Source organism: Anolis carolinensis, chromosome 1 (assembly GCF_035594765.1).
Source record: "Anolis carolinensis isolate JA03-04 chromosome 1, rAnoCar3.1.pri, whole genome shotgun sequence".
Taxonomy (NCBI): Eukaryota; Metazoa; Chordata; class Lepidosauria; order Squamata; family Dactyloidae; genus Anolis; species Anolis carolinensis.
Genome location: NC_085841.1, coordinates 22,036,341 through 22,052,807, shown reverse-complemented (window position 1 = coordinate 22,052,807; position 16,467 = coordinate 22,036,341). Strand labels below are relative to the sequence as shown.

The 16,467-nt window shown below is 42.3% G+C and overlaps 2 protein-coding genes across 8 annotated transcripts in view; both read right to left on the bottom strand.

Moving 5' to 3' along the window:
- Positions 1–734: 734 nt before the first annotated feature.
- Positions 735–13,584, bottom strand: LOC100552057 (heme-binding protein 1). 2 transcript variants are annotated; one of them, XM_003217480.4, is made up of 6 exons: positions 13,341–13,584; positions 5,866–6,030; positions 4,589–4,674; positions 2,577–2,718; positions 2,263–2,446; positions 735–1,924 (listed from the first exon to the last, which is right to left on the bottom strand). In XM_003217480.4, exons 1-6 carry the CDS (start codon positions 13,573–13,575, stop codon positions 1,750–1,752), a joined length of 987 nt encoding a protein of 328 aa, XP_003217528.2. In that variant the 5' UTR covers positions 13,576–13,584; the 3' UTR covers positions 735–1,749. The 2 variants fall into 2 exon arrangements, with proteins under 2 accessions (XP_003217528.2, XP_016847013.1); XM_016991524.2 differs by lacking the exon at positions 13,341–13,584 and adding an exon at positions 8,656–8,798.
- Positions 13,585–14,537: 953 nt separating this feature from the next.
- Positions 14,538–16,467, bottom strand: part of klc4 (kinesin light chain 4) — a 69,540-nt gene continuing 67,610 nt past the window's right edge. For all 6 annotated transcript variants that reach the window (XM_062970964.1, XM_062970956.1, XM_062970968.1 and 3 more), the window contains exon 16: positions 14,538–16,293. In XM_062970964.1, coding sequence (XP_062827034.1) covers positions 16,204–16,293 — 90 coding nt within the window. In that variant the 3' untranslated portion in view covers positions 14,538–16,203. The remainder of the gene's footprint in view (positions 16,294–16,467) is intronic.

Below are 16,467 nucleotides of genomic sequence, written 5' to 3'. Positions count from 1 at the left end.
TGAAATAATTAATTGCTGCTCTTGAAAGTTTCCAAGAATAATGGCTGAGTAAAACCCACAACACTCCCCAATCAAAATTGGAAGTACTCCCAGTCACTTCTGGGCTGAGGTTTTGACTAATTTTCAGTTAATTTTGGAGCCCTGTGCCTATCCCATTTTGAAAAAGAAGGTAAAGTACGGATATTCAGGACTGAAATAAGTGAATTACATTTGCAGTAGTGCAGACAATTACATAGCTCAGTTGACTGCCATTCTGACTGCAGTTGTGCAAAACATAACTGCAAGATGTTCAATATTATACCATTTTGAATATCCTTTCTAATGTGAAAGACTCCAGTTCTATTGGGACTGTGTTTCAGTATGAGTTATGAACAATTCTGGGTGAGGATTACAGTAATTTGAAGAGGCAGGGTGTCATTCCCTTATATCTGCTTCTTTATGTTGAAATTATCTATCAAGTTCTAAGCAAGCAGCTGTTCTCATCAGATGTCAGCTGTTTTCAAGCTGGCCACCCAAGAACTGACCTTCATATCCACAGGGGTTTAGTTTTAGGACCTCATGTGGATACCAAAATCTGTGGATGCTCTATTCCAACTATATGCAATGGTATGGTAAAATGGTTGAAACTATGGATACGAAAGGCCAAATGTATATTCAAACCCTGGAGTTAGGTATCACAGAAATTAAGTAAATACCATTCCAAGGAGACACACACAAAAGAAAAACCAAAAGTGTGAGGTTTGAGCTAGATTTTATTTCAGGTTTGCTTTGTTCCACCATCCTCACTTGAGAGAGGACAGCAGCATTCATGAGTGTGAAACCAACCAATCAATGCACAACACAACACACAGCAACAAAAATGCTGCCAATGACAACTTACAGATATATGGCCTGTTTAACTCGCACCAAGCCCTTGGGCCCACCTGATTGAGAGGAAGTGGGCAAAGGCTCCAGCTGGCTGATAGGCAGGAGTACCCTTAAGAGTACCCACAGGGCAAAAGAAAAAGCCAGCAGGATCTTATGCCAAAGAGAAGAGTCTCCCTGAACTGCACTTCTCAGTTCTTCCTCTGGCCATAGGCTTTGACAGGGATTTCCTGGACATGTTCTCAAATTATTCCAGCCAAGAATGTCTAAAGCTATTCCATCCCAAGCTGCAGGAATGGAGCTTCACTGCTGTTGAAGAATATGGTGACTAGTAACCTTCCATATACATGACTAAAAGTGATGCTGTTTGGCATCAGAAGTGAAATTTTCCTTTTATAAGTAATGTAGGTCCTGGCCTGTGCCTCATCCATTCCTATCTGTCCATTACAGACACAGCTACGGGCAGCGGTGTCTGGACCTGTTCTCCCCTTTCATTTCAGAATCAATACCTAACCCTTGAAATGCGCCACATGGATTGCTCAGCAGCTACATTCTTCCACTGTAACACAGACTGTTGGGGACCATGGAAGCTTGCACTTCTTCTATCCAATATCCTCTCCACCTTTGCCACCATAATGCCATATCATCCCTATAGGAGTGGGGTGGAACCCTTCCACGGGAGAGATCTGGGTGCATTAGTCTTCCCCTGGCTGTGAGCTCATAGGGAGGAACATAACCCCATGGTTCACTCAGGGGTAAAGGAGCGGCTCATCTATTCTATAGTGAGTCGGGATGTGCATTCATCTCCTTCGGACTAGAACTGCCATCTAAACCGGGATCCAGTCACAGGGTGGATTGTGATCTTGTCAGGAATTCACTGCACTTTCAGTCTGCTCGCCGGATAAACCAGATCTCATTGCGACGATCAGGGACAGCGGGATTCTGGTATGCAGCCACCACGTAGGTTTCCCGGAGCACGTTATCTGTAGAGCCCAGCAACTCCCAGAGAAGACGGATCTCCCGTAGGATTGTTTCTTCTGTAGTCGTCCCATAAAACACCCTTTACACAAGGTCAACAACAAAACAACGTCCCTTAAAGATCCAGTGTTGGTAAGAACATCCTAGTTTCCTACTAACTGACCTACTCACTCACCTGTACATACCTTCTGATTTTGGAATTGGGGGGGGGGGGGGTCCTCCTAGGAATGACTGCCCCAACAGACAATTATCTTTTCAAGAGGATTTTTCAGTCTTCCACAATCTGTGCTCCCCTAACTACCATCTTCCCTGTCATGTATTCCCTTTCTCCTAGCTGAGAAAGTATCAGACCTTCCCTGTTTCACTAAGAAGCCTTTGAAACCCAAAATATATCTTTAGTACACACGAGTCAGGGCCCACCTGGTGATAACGTGAAATGGTGCTCTCTCTTGGATTTGGATTTCTGGGTCAAGGGGAAGAGGGGGGCTGTGTTGAAATTCCTCAGGGAGGTAATAAGCCGTAGTGACTTCTTGGAGCAATTCTGTGCCTTCCTTATTCAGTTGGATTTCATTGATCACTGGAACAGTCATTCCCAAGTGGCGGCCTAGATAAGAAATGCACACAATCAGACGGTGAAAGAAGATGGTAGGAAACCAATCCCATGCATTTCCAATCTCAAATTAATCCAATTGCTGCAGATGACTACAATTCTTATCGCAATTGTTTGCACATACCTAGGGAGTTCTCCTTGCAGATGTAACGTATTAATTTCATGAAGCCCATAGAGATGGTCTGCTCATACTTGGGTTCTTGTTTGGTGATGCATGCCCATTTCCCAGCTGGGTACAGCCGTTCCTCGTATGCTAACTCTTCACACTGAGCCAAGAAGAAAGAAGAGACAGTGAAAGCCAGTGAAAGCCAGTGAAAGCCAGTGAAAGCCAGGTCTATCTTTTGGCTTTCAAACAGTGCAGAATGGAAATGACATATTGGAAAAGCTTTGGCATTTTAGAAAAAGAAAACGCAATGTCACTTCAGTTTCTACTCTCCGCCTTGTACCAAAAAAGCATCCGTTTCACTGCCAAACATAATTGTATGGTAAATGCAAAAAGTCACAGGTCTCATTATCATAACCTCAGATTGGTATTTACCAAGGAAAAAGAAGGAGGAGAAATAAAAGGGTTTTAATTTGATCATCCCTTTTAACCAAACCAAACAAAGGCGTTATTGACATAATGTCTGGGACTCTCTTATCTGTATTACTACTGATTACTGGGAGACTACTGCCAGTCTAATACCTTCCATATTTTATCATAGAGCACATTGCTTTAAATAGTGAATTGTTATATTACAAAAATCTAGAATTTCTAATTGGAATAGTTATTTGAACTGTTGTTTTCTCAGGTAACACTAGAGATATATGTGGCTATTATACTAAGAAACAATGCTCATCTTTTTCTTTTCCAAATATAACTTAAAACAAACAAAATGTGGTACAAAAACCACTTAAGCACAAATACGATCTGTTCTGAAAGCATGAAAGAAAATGTTTGTTACATATTTTACCCCTTCTTGTATGTTTTTTTGCTTCTATTATATTTTAGGAGACACCTGCAATTTGTTACTCCAGATAGTTCTAATTGTTATTGGCTGAGAATTCTGCTTCTCTAAAACACTGTTTTACATTGATATGAGGGAAAATGGCTCCACCGGAAAAATGTCCATGTGATTCTAATGACTTATAAAAAAAGGGGAAGAAATCTCCAACCAAGAGAATCTTCTGAGATTCAGTTTGAGAGAATTAATACAAAGACAGTGGCAGAATTCCTATGAGAAGTTATCTTTATGGCCATTAAGTCAACAGGTGACTTGAAGATATATATACACACATACATGATGGAATTAAAATCAATAAGCAACATTTTAAGGTTACATAATTAAAATATTTCAGACCAGTGACCAATGTTCCACAAACTATATGCCAAAAAAACTAAAGTCACAGGCCTAGCATGCCAAAAGGACCACAAGACAACACTTCAAATTGTGTCTTCTGGAGAGCCAAATCACACTTTAAGTCACTGACACATTTAATTGCGAAGAACAGCAGTGGGCAGGGGATCAAGCTCTCTCAATTCAAACACAATTCCCTTGTTCCAAGGGGGGAAAAGAGCAATAAAGTGCTATAGATGCATGTTTGCTGTACCCTAAATGCCATGAGGACATATACTTAGAAATATATTTACAAGATAGAGAAAAAAATGTGGAGTTTGTTACCAAATTTGTTTCTTTAATAATTCCATAATAAAAGGTTAAATATCGCTGAGATATATGTAAATACGTTACATGTTTGGCATAGAAATAATATATGAGCAAGGAATGACAGAGATCATTTCAATTGCAGATCCCCAGCACATTTTTTCGGTTCCTTTAAAATGTATTCAGATGGATTTGGAAATACACTCCACATTTTCTTTCTTCTGATTAGACACATAGAAAGAGGCACTGTCAGGGGGAGAACAGATTGGTATAAGATTATATCAAAAAAGATGGCGAGAAAGGCAGAATTAGTAACTGGATTCTCAAGAAAAGGGAAATAAACACAATGTGGTATCACACAACATTCCTCAAACTCTTTATTCCTCAGTATACCACAATGATAGGACCCTGTGGTATTTACACAGACCTGTCTTTAGGAACGGCACTCCATAGCTCTCAGGAAATGAAAGTCTGTATATATATGACTGCTCACCTTCTCATGCTGTGATAAAGTTGCATAGGGCACAGGCTCACGTGCCTGGTTATTGCGTGTCATTTGCACTATTGGACCCGCCATCTCTATAAAAAAAGAGGAAATTGGGAAATGTTGAATGTTAAACCTGGAAAATGTCTTCAAAATTTCCCCAAACCTGTAGATTTCTAAATTTGCAACCTTTGTGAAGATTTCATACTGTATACAGTCTCCATACTGTATAAAGATTTAAAGATACAAACCATTTAGCTGGGAACAGTTCTTAAGGTAATATGGACACAGAAATGGATGCTAACACTTTCTCCTCCTATCACCCGCACCTCACTGATGGATAGATGATAGAACCAACTGGGAATCAACTTTTAGGCTAGCAGAAAAACTGCCACCCAAGATCTCAAAGAGCAGAATTGGACAAAGTATTTGCATACAACTTGAAATGACATTAATGACTTTTTCAAAGCTAACTGCAGGTGCAGGGAGTTTCAATCAGGCCATGAAGTGAGGGATGCGGAGCTTATTCCAGCAGTAGCAACAAAGACAAATATTAATTCCTCTCCTTCGAGCACCATGTTTGCTAATATGGATTAAGACTACAGGAGAAGAAAGGGTTAAACCAACCCATTGGGACTATGTCTCACCTGCCCTACCTGCACTTTATTTCTGAAAAGCAATTTATGGAATTAGTCTTGCCTACTTTGGACGTCACTATCTTTAAACTAGGTTTCTATTGCTTTTTGGAGTTCAAGGAATCTTTATCTTTTCTATTCTTTCTTTAGGTTTCATCTTTTGACTTTTCATTAATTCTAAGTTAACGGCACATCCTCAATCTTCTTCCAAATATTTTCTCTTAAGACTAAGCCCAGGTGACATTTTTCTTTTGGTTCATAACAGAAACCAGAATGGTACAATGTTATTTGGCTGTCTTTTATGTCAACCTGAAGCAAGTTTTGCCTTCCTTTTATCTCCCAGAGACAGTCTTGCACAGTATTGCATGGCAGGTAAGTTGTAAAGTTACCACTCTTCCCTTACGGAATCACATTTCAGTATTTTTTTAACCCATCAGAGTTGATAAAATATGACAACTGTTTTGGGAGAAACACAAAAACAAAAGCAGAAAGCCCACACAAAGTATGGGAGGGGACACTCACAAGCTGGAGGTTGCCCACAGCTGTACAAACCAGAGGAGACAGACCTCACCCTTCAGAGCATAGCTTCTTCTCATTGAAGATGCATTTATATTCAGTTTTATTGGGCCTCACAGCAATATGACTTCATACCTTGAGGAAGTGACACTTGGTGAGTACTGGCTACTGTCTCCCAATGAGTAAAGAGCCTGTTCTGTTCCTCCCCATCCATTGGTTCATCTTCTTCATCAAGGACCTCGTCACTCATTTCATTGAGTTCTTCCAGAGTAATACGAGCCATTTTTAAAAGGGCAGCTCCTGTAAAAAAAAGTGACACCACATAACACGATCTGAGAGGTTCAGGAGGGCAGAACAATTGTTTCGCTTGGTCTACGAGATGCTTTGGCCAGCTTCCTTGCTCACTACCATGACATTACCCAGAGCCACAGAAGTATGGGGAAACAGACCCTAACATTCTGAAAACATGAAGATAAGCTATCATAAAGATCACTTGCTCACTGGAGACCTACAAAGAAGTCTGTTTTATTTCAACCATTCTGAAAGAGTCTATTTTGAGGGAGGAAGCTTACATTTCACTTTAAATATCAATGGCAATGTGAATTTGTATCTTTTTTCCAGTTTTCATTTCATTTAACTGTGATGTACACATATGGATTATTTCACTTGGAAACATTCTATGTACGTGTATGTGTGTGTATGAATGGTATGAAAAATATGTCCCCTGTAATGCAGATTTCCAGAGCAGCCCACATTTGAAGAACTCAATACATATGGGCAATTGATTATTTTTCAGAAATACAGTTTTCTGCAAGTAACAATGCTCATAAATCATGTTATTTGTAAATATGTTTCAATAGAGATGTAACAGATTTGTTTTTGTTTTAAAGGAGAGGTTTTGCCAGGTAGAATTTCTTAACAGTCATACTGTATCATTCGGCATTTGTTAGCTGTACGATCAGAAGCTACAATGCTCTTTTGAAAAGAGACAAACATTTCTAGTAAAAATGAACACAGTAGATAACATATTAAAGCACATGTCAATGCTAAAGCAATAGCCAAAGATTATTTTTAAAATACATGTTTTGAAGTTTTGATTATAACATGCAATTCTACATGCATTCCACAGGTTTGTAGATTTTGTTGGTGTTTCCATACACAATACTGCATATGTAACAGGACCAGCTTATTAATTAGATGGGATGCAGGCAGCTTCTCCTCAAAACCTTTGCTTGCCGCATGTCTTTCCCATTTTCTTTCTGAACCTTTTTTAAACCCCACTTTCAGCATTTATTGAAATATCATCCTGCTTAGTATTCGCACTAGGTCATGCTGACAAAAAGTTCTCCGTTCAGAACTATGTGATAACAAATATCCGGACTTGTATTACCTCATATAACCTTTGAAGGTTTATGGACAGTGTCACACATTGCATCCTTTTGTACCCTGTAACATTCTGATCTCATCCCCATAACTATGCACCTACTAATATATATTCGGTTTTGACATTAATTCCCTTAGTGCATCTCAAGAAGTGGTTTAAAACTCATAAATTAGCCTTTATGCTTCTGCTTGATTCCTTTCCCCTCCCTCTTTTCCCATTTATACTCTTTTTGAAAAGTGGAAAGGAATTTCTACTGAAAGGGGAAGTCAGCAGAGGCTGCAGCCCTCTTCTATCAATAAAGGCATCTCCTTCTGACGGCCCAAATCTGTGTGATCCATTGACCTATGAACATACAGTATACCAAGCGGACAAAAACATACCTAGATAAAGCTTGTTGGGCATCTAACATCGCACAATAAGTACATTGGGAGCTCATACAGGAAATAGTTTTTAAAATATATTGTACTGGTGTTTCCAGATGGAAGGGTCTTACCGTTATCAATTAAAAAAAATTGTACAAGTAGCCCGTGGTTTTCTTACTTGCTTTCTTTATCTTTCTCTATCTCTTTCTGTCTGTTTGTTTAAGGTAAAAAGCAGGGCCTAAATACCCTAAAGCAGGCATGGGCAAACTTGGGCCCTCCCGGTGTTTTGGACTTCAATTCCCACAATTCCTAACAGCCGGTAGGAATCCTAACAAGGATTGGCGAGAAAGCTTCAATGGAGACACAATTTTCCATGGCAATAACTCTTTCATAAGTGAATTTCCCTTCCGAGAGGCAGATTTCTCCCTACCTGTTGTCTCATCCCCATTCTTAAATATTAGTTGTTTGTAAGTCAGATGTTTGTAACTTGGAGACTGTCTGTACTAGGTGCTGTAGGCTATTTTTCAGAGGATGGAACTGGCTAAACCAGTATTCCTAGTCTAAGAAAAGCCCATGGAATTCATGGGGCTGTCACAGGTCGACTGACCATTTGAAAGCAGATACACAAAAACAAACAAACAAAAACCATAGAAACAGCAGTGAGGAAGAGTCATAATGGCTACAAACATTTTTGGACCCTGTTGCTCTGCTTCTCGGTCAGATAAACACAAATTTGTGTGTAAATATGCATCATAATAAAATTCAGGTTTAAGGAGGTGTTTAAACCAGAGAACTGCAGTGCCTCTACACACTGTAAAGCAAGGAATAACTACTTCTAAAATTGGCAGATTAGTTCCAAAACCGATTAAAGGCCTAAATCAAAGAGTTTATTTTTACAGATTTTGTACACTTGTTAGCAGGAGAAAAAAATGCCTTGTGTAGAAAACCAACCCCTCAGCAAAGAGGTGTGAATCACATGCCTGCCCCACTGCTGCTCTTTTTAACCCTTGGTCCCTTATCCTCAGACCTCCCCCATTCCCAATTTTCCTTTCTGGCCAGAAAATGAGACCTTCTTCTTCTGGAAGCTGTGGAAGAAAATAAGGATTATGAACAAAGAACAACCCCTCCCTCTGCCATGAAAATAATTGAACTAGGAGGGAAATGGCATAAAAACCTTGCCTGAAATCGCCTACAGCAGATCCTTGCAGGAGCAAGCCAGCTTTGAAGAACTGCAACAGAGTCTGGTCGCTGCAATGTTGTAGAAAGTGAAGTTGTGGGGAACTTGGAAACAGGCGGTTTGCCTTGGGGTGGGAGTTATATACCTTCCCAAAGCAAAAAGCAAGAAAGGTGAGATTTTTCTGAACACAGAGTGTAATACTGTGGGGAGGAGGGCAAAGCTAAAGGTAAAAAATGGAAATGAAATAGACAGCACCGGAAAGTGTGAGACTAGGATACAACTGCAATCCCAGTTATATTGACAACTTGTATATATGAGCTCCCGGTGGCACAGCGGATTAAACCGCTGAGCTGCTGAACTTGCTGACTGAAAGGTCGGTGATTCAAATCTGGTGAGCAGGGTGAGCTCCCACTGTTAGCCCCAGCTTTTGCCAACCTAGCAATTTGAAAACATGCAAATGTGAGTAGATCAACAGAAGGTAACAGCGCTCCATGCAGTCATGCTGGCCACATGACTTTGGAGATGTCTATAGACGCCAGCTCTTTGGCTTAGAAATGGAGATGAGCACCAACCCCCAGAGTCAGACACGACTGGACTTCATGTCAGGGGAAAACCTTTACCTATATCAGGCAAAAATTCTATCTATTTCCCTGTAGTGTGACAGACAGAAATTCAACAGCTGTAGTGCTCACTTAAAATATATATTGCTCTAAAGCAGGCATTAACAAATTGCAGCCCTCCAGTTGTTTGGGCCTCCAACTCCCAGAGCAAGTTGTAGGTCCAAACGGTTGGAGGGCCACAGTTTGAAGATTCCTGCTTTAGAGATTTCCTGACAAGACACCACATCTGATGGATTTCTTCTTACTGTGGAACAAAAATGGAAGATATTTCCCCCTCTATTAGTGGGATTGGAGGGGATTGCTCGTTTTTTCTTTTCTTCAAGGGACAGGGCAGGTTGTCCCTTGACAGTAGAACGGGAGGCATTCAAGCAAACAAAAGTGTGGGGTGCAGTGATATGACTAGGGGTGCATCTACACTGTAGAATTAATGCAGTTTGACACCATGTTAAGTGCCATGGCTCAATCCAATACTTGTAGTTTTTGAGGTTTTAGTCTTCTTTGCTAAGGAATACTGGTGTCTCACCAAATTATAATTCCCAGGATTATATAGCAAGGAGTCATGGTAGTTAAAATTGAGTCAAACTCAATTTTATTAATTCTACAGTGTAGATCCGGTACGGGCAAACTTCAGCTCTCCAGGTGTTTTGGACTTCAACTCCCATAATTCTTAACAACTGATATTATTGTGGGAGTTGAAGTCCAAGACACCTGGAGGACCAAAGTTTGCACATGCCTGATGTATATGCACCCTAAGGTTGTATCACCCAATATGATAATATATGGTGTCACCCTCATGGACTTCATTTCATATTATTATTATTATTTATACTTCGCTTTATCTCCCTAAAGGGGACTTAAAGCGGTACTATACCATGCCACAGTATTGTAGCTAAAATAATAGAAGAGTTAAGAAAGTCAACACCTATTTAAAAGCACTAGTAATGGGGAAAAATCAGTCTGTGCTTGTAGTATGGATTAAACTGCATGATTCACATAGAGGAGGTAAGCTTGTTTTTTGCTGCTGTATAGACTATGGCCCCTTCTATATTGCCATAAAACCCAGGTTATCAAGGCAGATAATTCACATTATCTGCTTTGAACTGGATTATATGAGTCTATACTGCCATACAATCCAGTTCAAAGCAGACGATCTGGATTTCATATGGCAGTGTAGAAGGTGCCAAAGACACAAAGGATTCAAACTGCAGGGAAAAAAGGTTCCACCAAAACATTAGGAAGAACCCCGATGGTTAAGACCTGTTTGGCAGTGAATATGCTGCCTGGGAGTGTGGTGGAGATGGCTGGATGGCCATCTGTTGAGAGTGCTTTGATTTTCTTATATGACAAAGGAGGGCTGGACTTGCTGGTCTTTGGGGTCTCTTCCAACTCTATGATTTTATGAAGTGTCATTGGCTAATAATGATAGTTCTGACCAAAGTGCATGTGCATTAGAATGTTCAAACAAGTAAATTAGCACAGAAGTATTGGGTTTGGGACGGGGTGGGACTGAGAGGAGGGTCCCTGATGAACACAGTGCTCGGGCAGGTTCATATGGGGAGAGGCGGCTGGTCAGGTAGTCTGGATTCAAACCATTTAGGGCTTTAAAGGTAACAACTAGCACTTTAAATTTCGGCCGGTAGCAAAGTGGAAGCCAGTGGAGCTGCTGTAACATGGAAGTTGTTCTCTTCCTGTATGGTGCTCCTGTTAGTAATCTGACTGCTGACTTCTGGACCAGCTGAAGCTTCTGAGTGCTCTTTAAAGTCAGCCCCACATAGAGCAAGTTGCAGTAGTCCAATCGAGATGTAAATAAAGGAATGGACTACCATGAACAGATCTGAAGTCTCAAGATATGGGTGCAGCTGGCACACAAGTTTTAGTTGTGCAAAGGCACACTTGGACCTCCAGGGTCAGTGATGAGTCCAGGATCACCTCTAAGCTGCAAATCTGAGTCTTCAGGGGGGGGGGGGTGTAACTCCATCCAGCACAGGCTGTATCCCAAGCCCGTAGCCAAAGAGGTGGTTTAGGTGTTCAAACCACCCCTGAAATTTTTTAGGTTAAAAAAACCCAACCATCATCTAATCCAAGCCCTGCCAAAGAAACAATGGAACAGGAGCAAAGCATCTAAGATTTCAACCCAAACAGTTCTGCAGATTTCCCTGGGTGGCCTACTCATTTCATGTACAAGGTGCACTCTGTACGTTCAGTGTTGTGTTTGGGTGGGTTGGGGTAAAGGTGGTCATCAGCAGCCTGGTACATTGGTTGCTAAACCATTTGTGCGATGGAAAAACGCATCTAAAATGCATTAAAAAAATAAGAAGACCATCAGAACTGGTGCCTGGCTGAAAACTCCTTGCTAATTCAGTGGAAAACGTCTTGATGATAAAGGAAATAAGAATGGTTATATGGGTTGTTGTGAGTTTTCTGGGCTGTATGGCCATGTTCCAGAAACATTTTTTCCTGACGCTTTGCCCACATCTATGGCAGGCAAACTAAGAAGTTGTGAGGTATATTGGAAACTAAGCAAGGAAGGTTTATATATCTGTGGAAGGTCCAGGGTGGGATAAAGAACTCTGTTGGAGGCCAGTGTGAATATTCTAATTAAGTTCTGGTATCTACCTCTCCCTGATTGTAACTGACACTACATGCACTTTCTTTGGCCCAGTTCTTTTTTTGGAGCCAACCCAAGATTTTATCATAGTATATTTATTATTATGGTATGTGACCTTATTAATTTTATGACTTGTTTTATTGTTGATTGACTTGTTTTATTGTTGTGTTTTTATATTATCTGCTGTCTGGGCTTGGCCCCATGTAAGCCGCCCCGAGTCCTTTTGGGGAGATGGGGCGGGGTATAAAAATAAAATTATTATTATTGTCACCTTGATTAGCATTAACGGCCTTGCTAGCCTCAAGGCCTGGCTTCTTCCTGCCTGGAGGAATCCTTTGTTCTGAAGTGTTAGCTGCCCCTGCTCGATTCATGCCTGGAATTCATCTGTTTTCAGAGTACTGTTCTTTATTTACTGTTCCAATTTTAGAGTATTTAAAAAAAATATTGGGAGCCAGATTTTGTTCATTTTCATGGTTTCCTCCTTTCTGTTGAAATTGTCCATATGCTTGTGGATTTCAATGGCTTCTCTGCGTCGCCTGACATGGTTCTTGTGTGGTCAAGCCTTTCTGTGTTGTCAAATAATATGCTGTGTCCAGGTTGGTTCATCAAGTGCTCTGCTTTGGCTGACTTCTCTGCAGTGCCTTTCATGTTTGGACAATGCAGTCCTGTATGTAGACATGTCCACATAGGATTAACAGAGTTGGGTCTCATCTGGATAAATAGGGCACCAAACTCCAAAACTCCGGATGACTCTTCCAGAGGCTTCATGTAAATGTTGAATAGTATGGGGGACAGAATAGATCCCTAAGGGACCCCTCAGGCCAAAGACAGTTTAAGCCTGGTATGAGCAAACTTGGGCCTTCTCTAGGTGTTTTGGACTGCAACTCCCACCATTCCTAACAGCCTCAGGCCCCTTCCTTTTCCCCCTCAGCCGCTTAAGCGGCTGAGGGGGAAAAGGAAAGGGCCTGAGGCTGTTAGGAATGGTGGGAGTTGCAGTCCAAAACACCTAGGAAAGGCCCAAGTTTGCTAAAGCCTGCTCTTGAGGGAAAAAAGTATAAAAATAAACACGACAATAATAATAGCTCGTCAATCGGGGGAAGAGAAAACAAAGAAATGGCATTCAGAAAGGAGACGTTTTCCTGCTTCCAATCATCCACCCCCCAAACGTAGTATTTTAATGGCCTTCTTTCTCTCGCGGTGGACAAAGGCAGGCGCTGCGGCCTTGCCTTCTTTGTCCTCGGAAGAAAGGAGCGAAGAGACCTCACCCTCCGAAGGTCCAGGTAGGACTGAGCGGAGCGCGAGAGGAGCCTGGCCTCCAGCCAGCCCGAAGCCCCGCCCACGCCCCCCAACCCACCAATCCCGAGGCCCGAGACAAAGAGCCAACCGCGTTCCAAGGAAGGGGTCTCAAACCCACTCCCCTATTGGGGAGGGGTCGCCGGGGGAGGGAGGGAGCTATTACCTGGCACTTCCTCTTCTGCGCCGTTCTCGACCCGGAAATCGCTCGAACGGGGGGCGGCGGGGCGGGGCCTGCTCCCGATGACGTCACCCTCCCGGCCGAGGAAAGGGCTGCGGTCGAGATGGTGCTGTAGGAGAGATTTCCGGTTCTCTTTCGCAGCTGTGTGTTCAGAACAACAGACTTGCTTGGGCGTTTGTCTTTTTCTTCCCAGTAAAAGTAGTGATCTGCCCATGGCCATTAGGTGTGTGTGTATGTGTGCAGGGAAATAAACGTGATGGGGTTTGTGTGTTCAGTAGTGATAAAAGTACCTTGCCTTCTTCAGCCTAATCAATGGACTAATCAACACATTGCATGGCTAGCAGCCTCCGCCCAGGAGCCCCCGGTGGAGTAGTGGATTAAAGCCTTGTAACTTGAAGGTTGGAGCCCCGGTGGGGAAGTGCGTTAAAGCACTGAGCTGAGACCGAAAGGTCCCAGGTTCAAACCCCGGGAGCGGCCGATGTTAGGTCCAGCTCCTGCCAACCTAGCAGTTCGAAAACATGCCAATGTGAGTAGATCAATAGGTACTGCTCCGGCGGGAAGGTAACGGCCCTCCATGCAGTCATGCCGGCCACATGACCTTGGAGGCGTCTATGGACAACGCCAGCTCTTTGGCTTGGAAATGGAGATGAGCACCAACCCCCAGAGTCAGACATGACTGGACTTAACGTCAGGGGAAAACCTTTACCTTTACTTTTAACTTGAAGGTTGGGTTGCTGACCTGAAGGCTGCCAGGTTCGAATCCCACCTGGGGAGAGCGTGGATGAGCTCCCTCTATCAGCTCCAGCTCCATGCAGGGACATGAGAGAAGCCTCCCACAAGGATGGTAATAACATCAAAACATCCGGGTGTCCCCTGGGTAACATCCTTGCAGACGGCCAGTACTCTCACACCAGAAGCGACTTGCAATTTCTCGCTTCTGACATGGAAAAAAAAAGCCTCCTCCTAATAGAAAAGTTCATAGAATGACTCAAACCTACACTTGTTGATAGACTCTATAACAGGCATGGGCAAACTCCATTGTATCTCATCTATTGATTATCCACAGATTTTGATACCCACAGGAGGTCCTGAAATTAAGTTCTAGTGGATATCAAAATCCCACTGTAAATGCAAGGCAGAAATGTGAGCAATTTGTTCTAAAGACGACTCTTGGTACATCAGTTTCTGTGATCATATTTTTATTTATTAAATTAAATCCAAGAACAATCAGAAGTGAATCAAGGGTCATATATGGCTAAATAGCAGGTCTCCCTGCAGTTATTGCCATCGCTCTGCACTACAGCTGTTGTTCATCCTAAGGCAGACACAGGCAACAAGGCCAGTTTTGGGAGCGGAGGGGACGACAATGACAAGGTTCATAGAGTGGAGTGTACACATATACTGCATTTCTATGGAGTTAAAATCTCTCTTTTTGCCTTGATTTCTCCATTTAATAGCTCCCCAAAACCGGCTGCTTTCAGCCAACCAACATTTCCGTGTTCCTTCCTTCCATAGCTTTAAAAGTACAACTCTGTCAAAATATAGATACTACGAGGGTTGAATGAAAAGTAATGCCTCCACCTTTGCTACTTGGGTTTGGATGGGAATATTTTAATAAATCAAATGCAGAAATAATCCTTAGAATGTGCTGTTTAAACTACCACTATTCACTTTTCCACATAATCACCAGACAACTGGATACATTTCTGCCAATGATGAACAAGTTTTCACGGAAGAAGTTGACACTCTGTTTCCACAACCAGTGTCTCACAGTACCCATCGTGCAAGCAAAGCATTAGTGACCCACATGTTTTTGTGAAATGCCGATTATGCTTGAAATTTCTTTCTGAGTGATACGACAATTGTCCTGAATCAATCTGTCAACCTTTTGTTTGTGAAACTCGGTGGTTGCTGTCACAGGACATCCAACTCTTTCTTTGTCACGTAAGTCAGATGTTCCCACCTTTAAATTTACTTGCCCAACGACACACAGGATTCACATCAACACAATCACCATAAACAGCTTGCATTCTCAGATAAATCTCCTTTGGGGTGATGCCTTCTGCTGTCAAGAATTCAATGACTGCATGTTGCTTAAGTTGCACTGACCAACCGTCTGTACGGGGTTCTATATTTCACATTTTAACAACACAACTGTTCAGTGCTAGGCTTCCTGCCAAATAGAACTGTAGAGGAGAGTTTACTGAACAAGCTAGTACCTGCCGCATACCAGTACTGCCATCTGTTGAGTTACGAAGGTAGAGGCATTACTTTTCATTCCAGCCTTGTAATTTGAGGGAAGAGCTCATCACAGAAGGCTGAGGGAAGGATAAGGATTATATAGTGCAAAAAGAGATAGTACTAAGGTAGGGAACTATCAAAGACAGAGCCTGGAAGTAGGCACTGGAGGAGTGAGTAAGCCAGCTAGGGAGGGCTGAGCATCTCTCAGTAGTGCCTTATGGCAAAAGGGTCCACATTAAGGGTGCGGTTAGGCTCTGTACCTCAGGCCCAGTGCTTCAAGTAAGAGCTACTGGAGGTCACTCTGTGCAATCAAGTGAAACACAGCTTGCAGAATGGGGTGGTAAAGTGCATCCACCAAAGCTGCTAGTCCACAAAAATTAACAAGGGGGAGTGCCCCTATCTAGCCTGTCATTGGTCCCATATGGGTTAGTGTTTTCCAGTGGAACAAGTGCTCTTCACTTTCATAGCAGTTACATATATCCGACACAAAACACAGTGAGATTTCTAAAGTGAGGCTGCAGCTGAAAGATCCAAGAGTGGTCCTCTTGGGATGCAGTGAAGCCGTCAGCATCTGAGATGAGGTGCAGAGATGGCCGACGGAAGTAGCTCAGTTGGAGGTGACCAAGGGACTGTGGGAGGAGAGGTCCATGCTGCTTTTACTGAAGCCTTTGCTCTGTGGCCGAAGTCCTTGAGAGCCCTAGAAAACAGATAGACAAACTCCTTTCCTCACAAACTTGCATCTTCCAATCCTAATGCCTGCTCCAAGGGAATGTGTTCTACGACAGAGGTAAATGATGCTCAGCAAGAGGACAGGAACCATTAAGGTAAACCGATACCTGTTACCACATCTGGCCATATATTTAGATTTTTT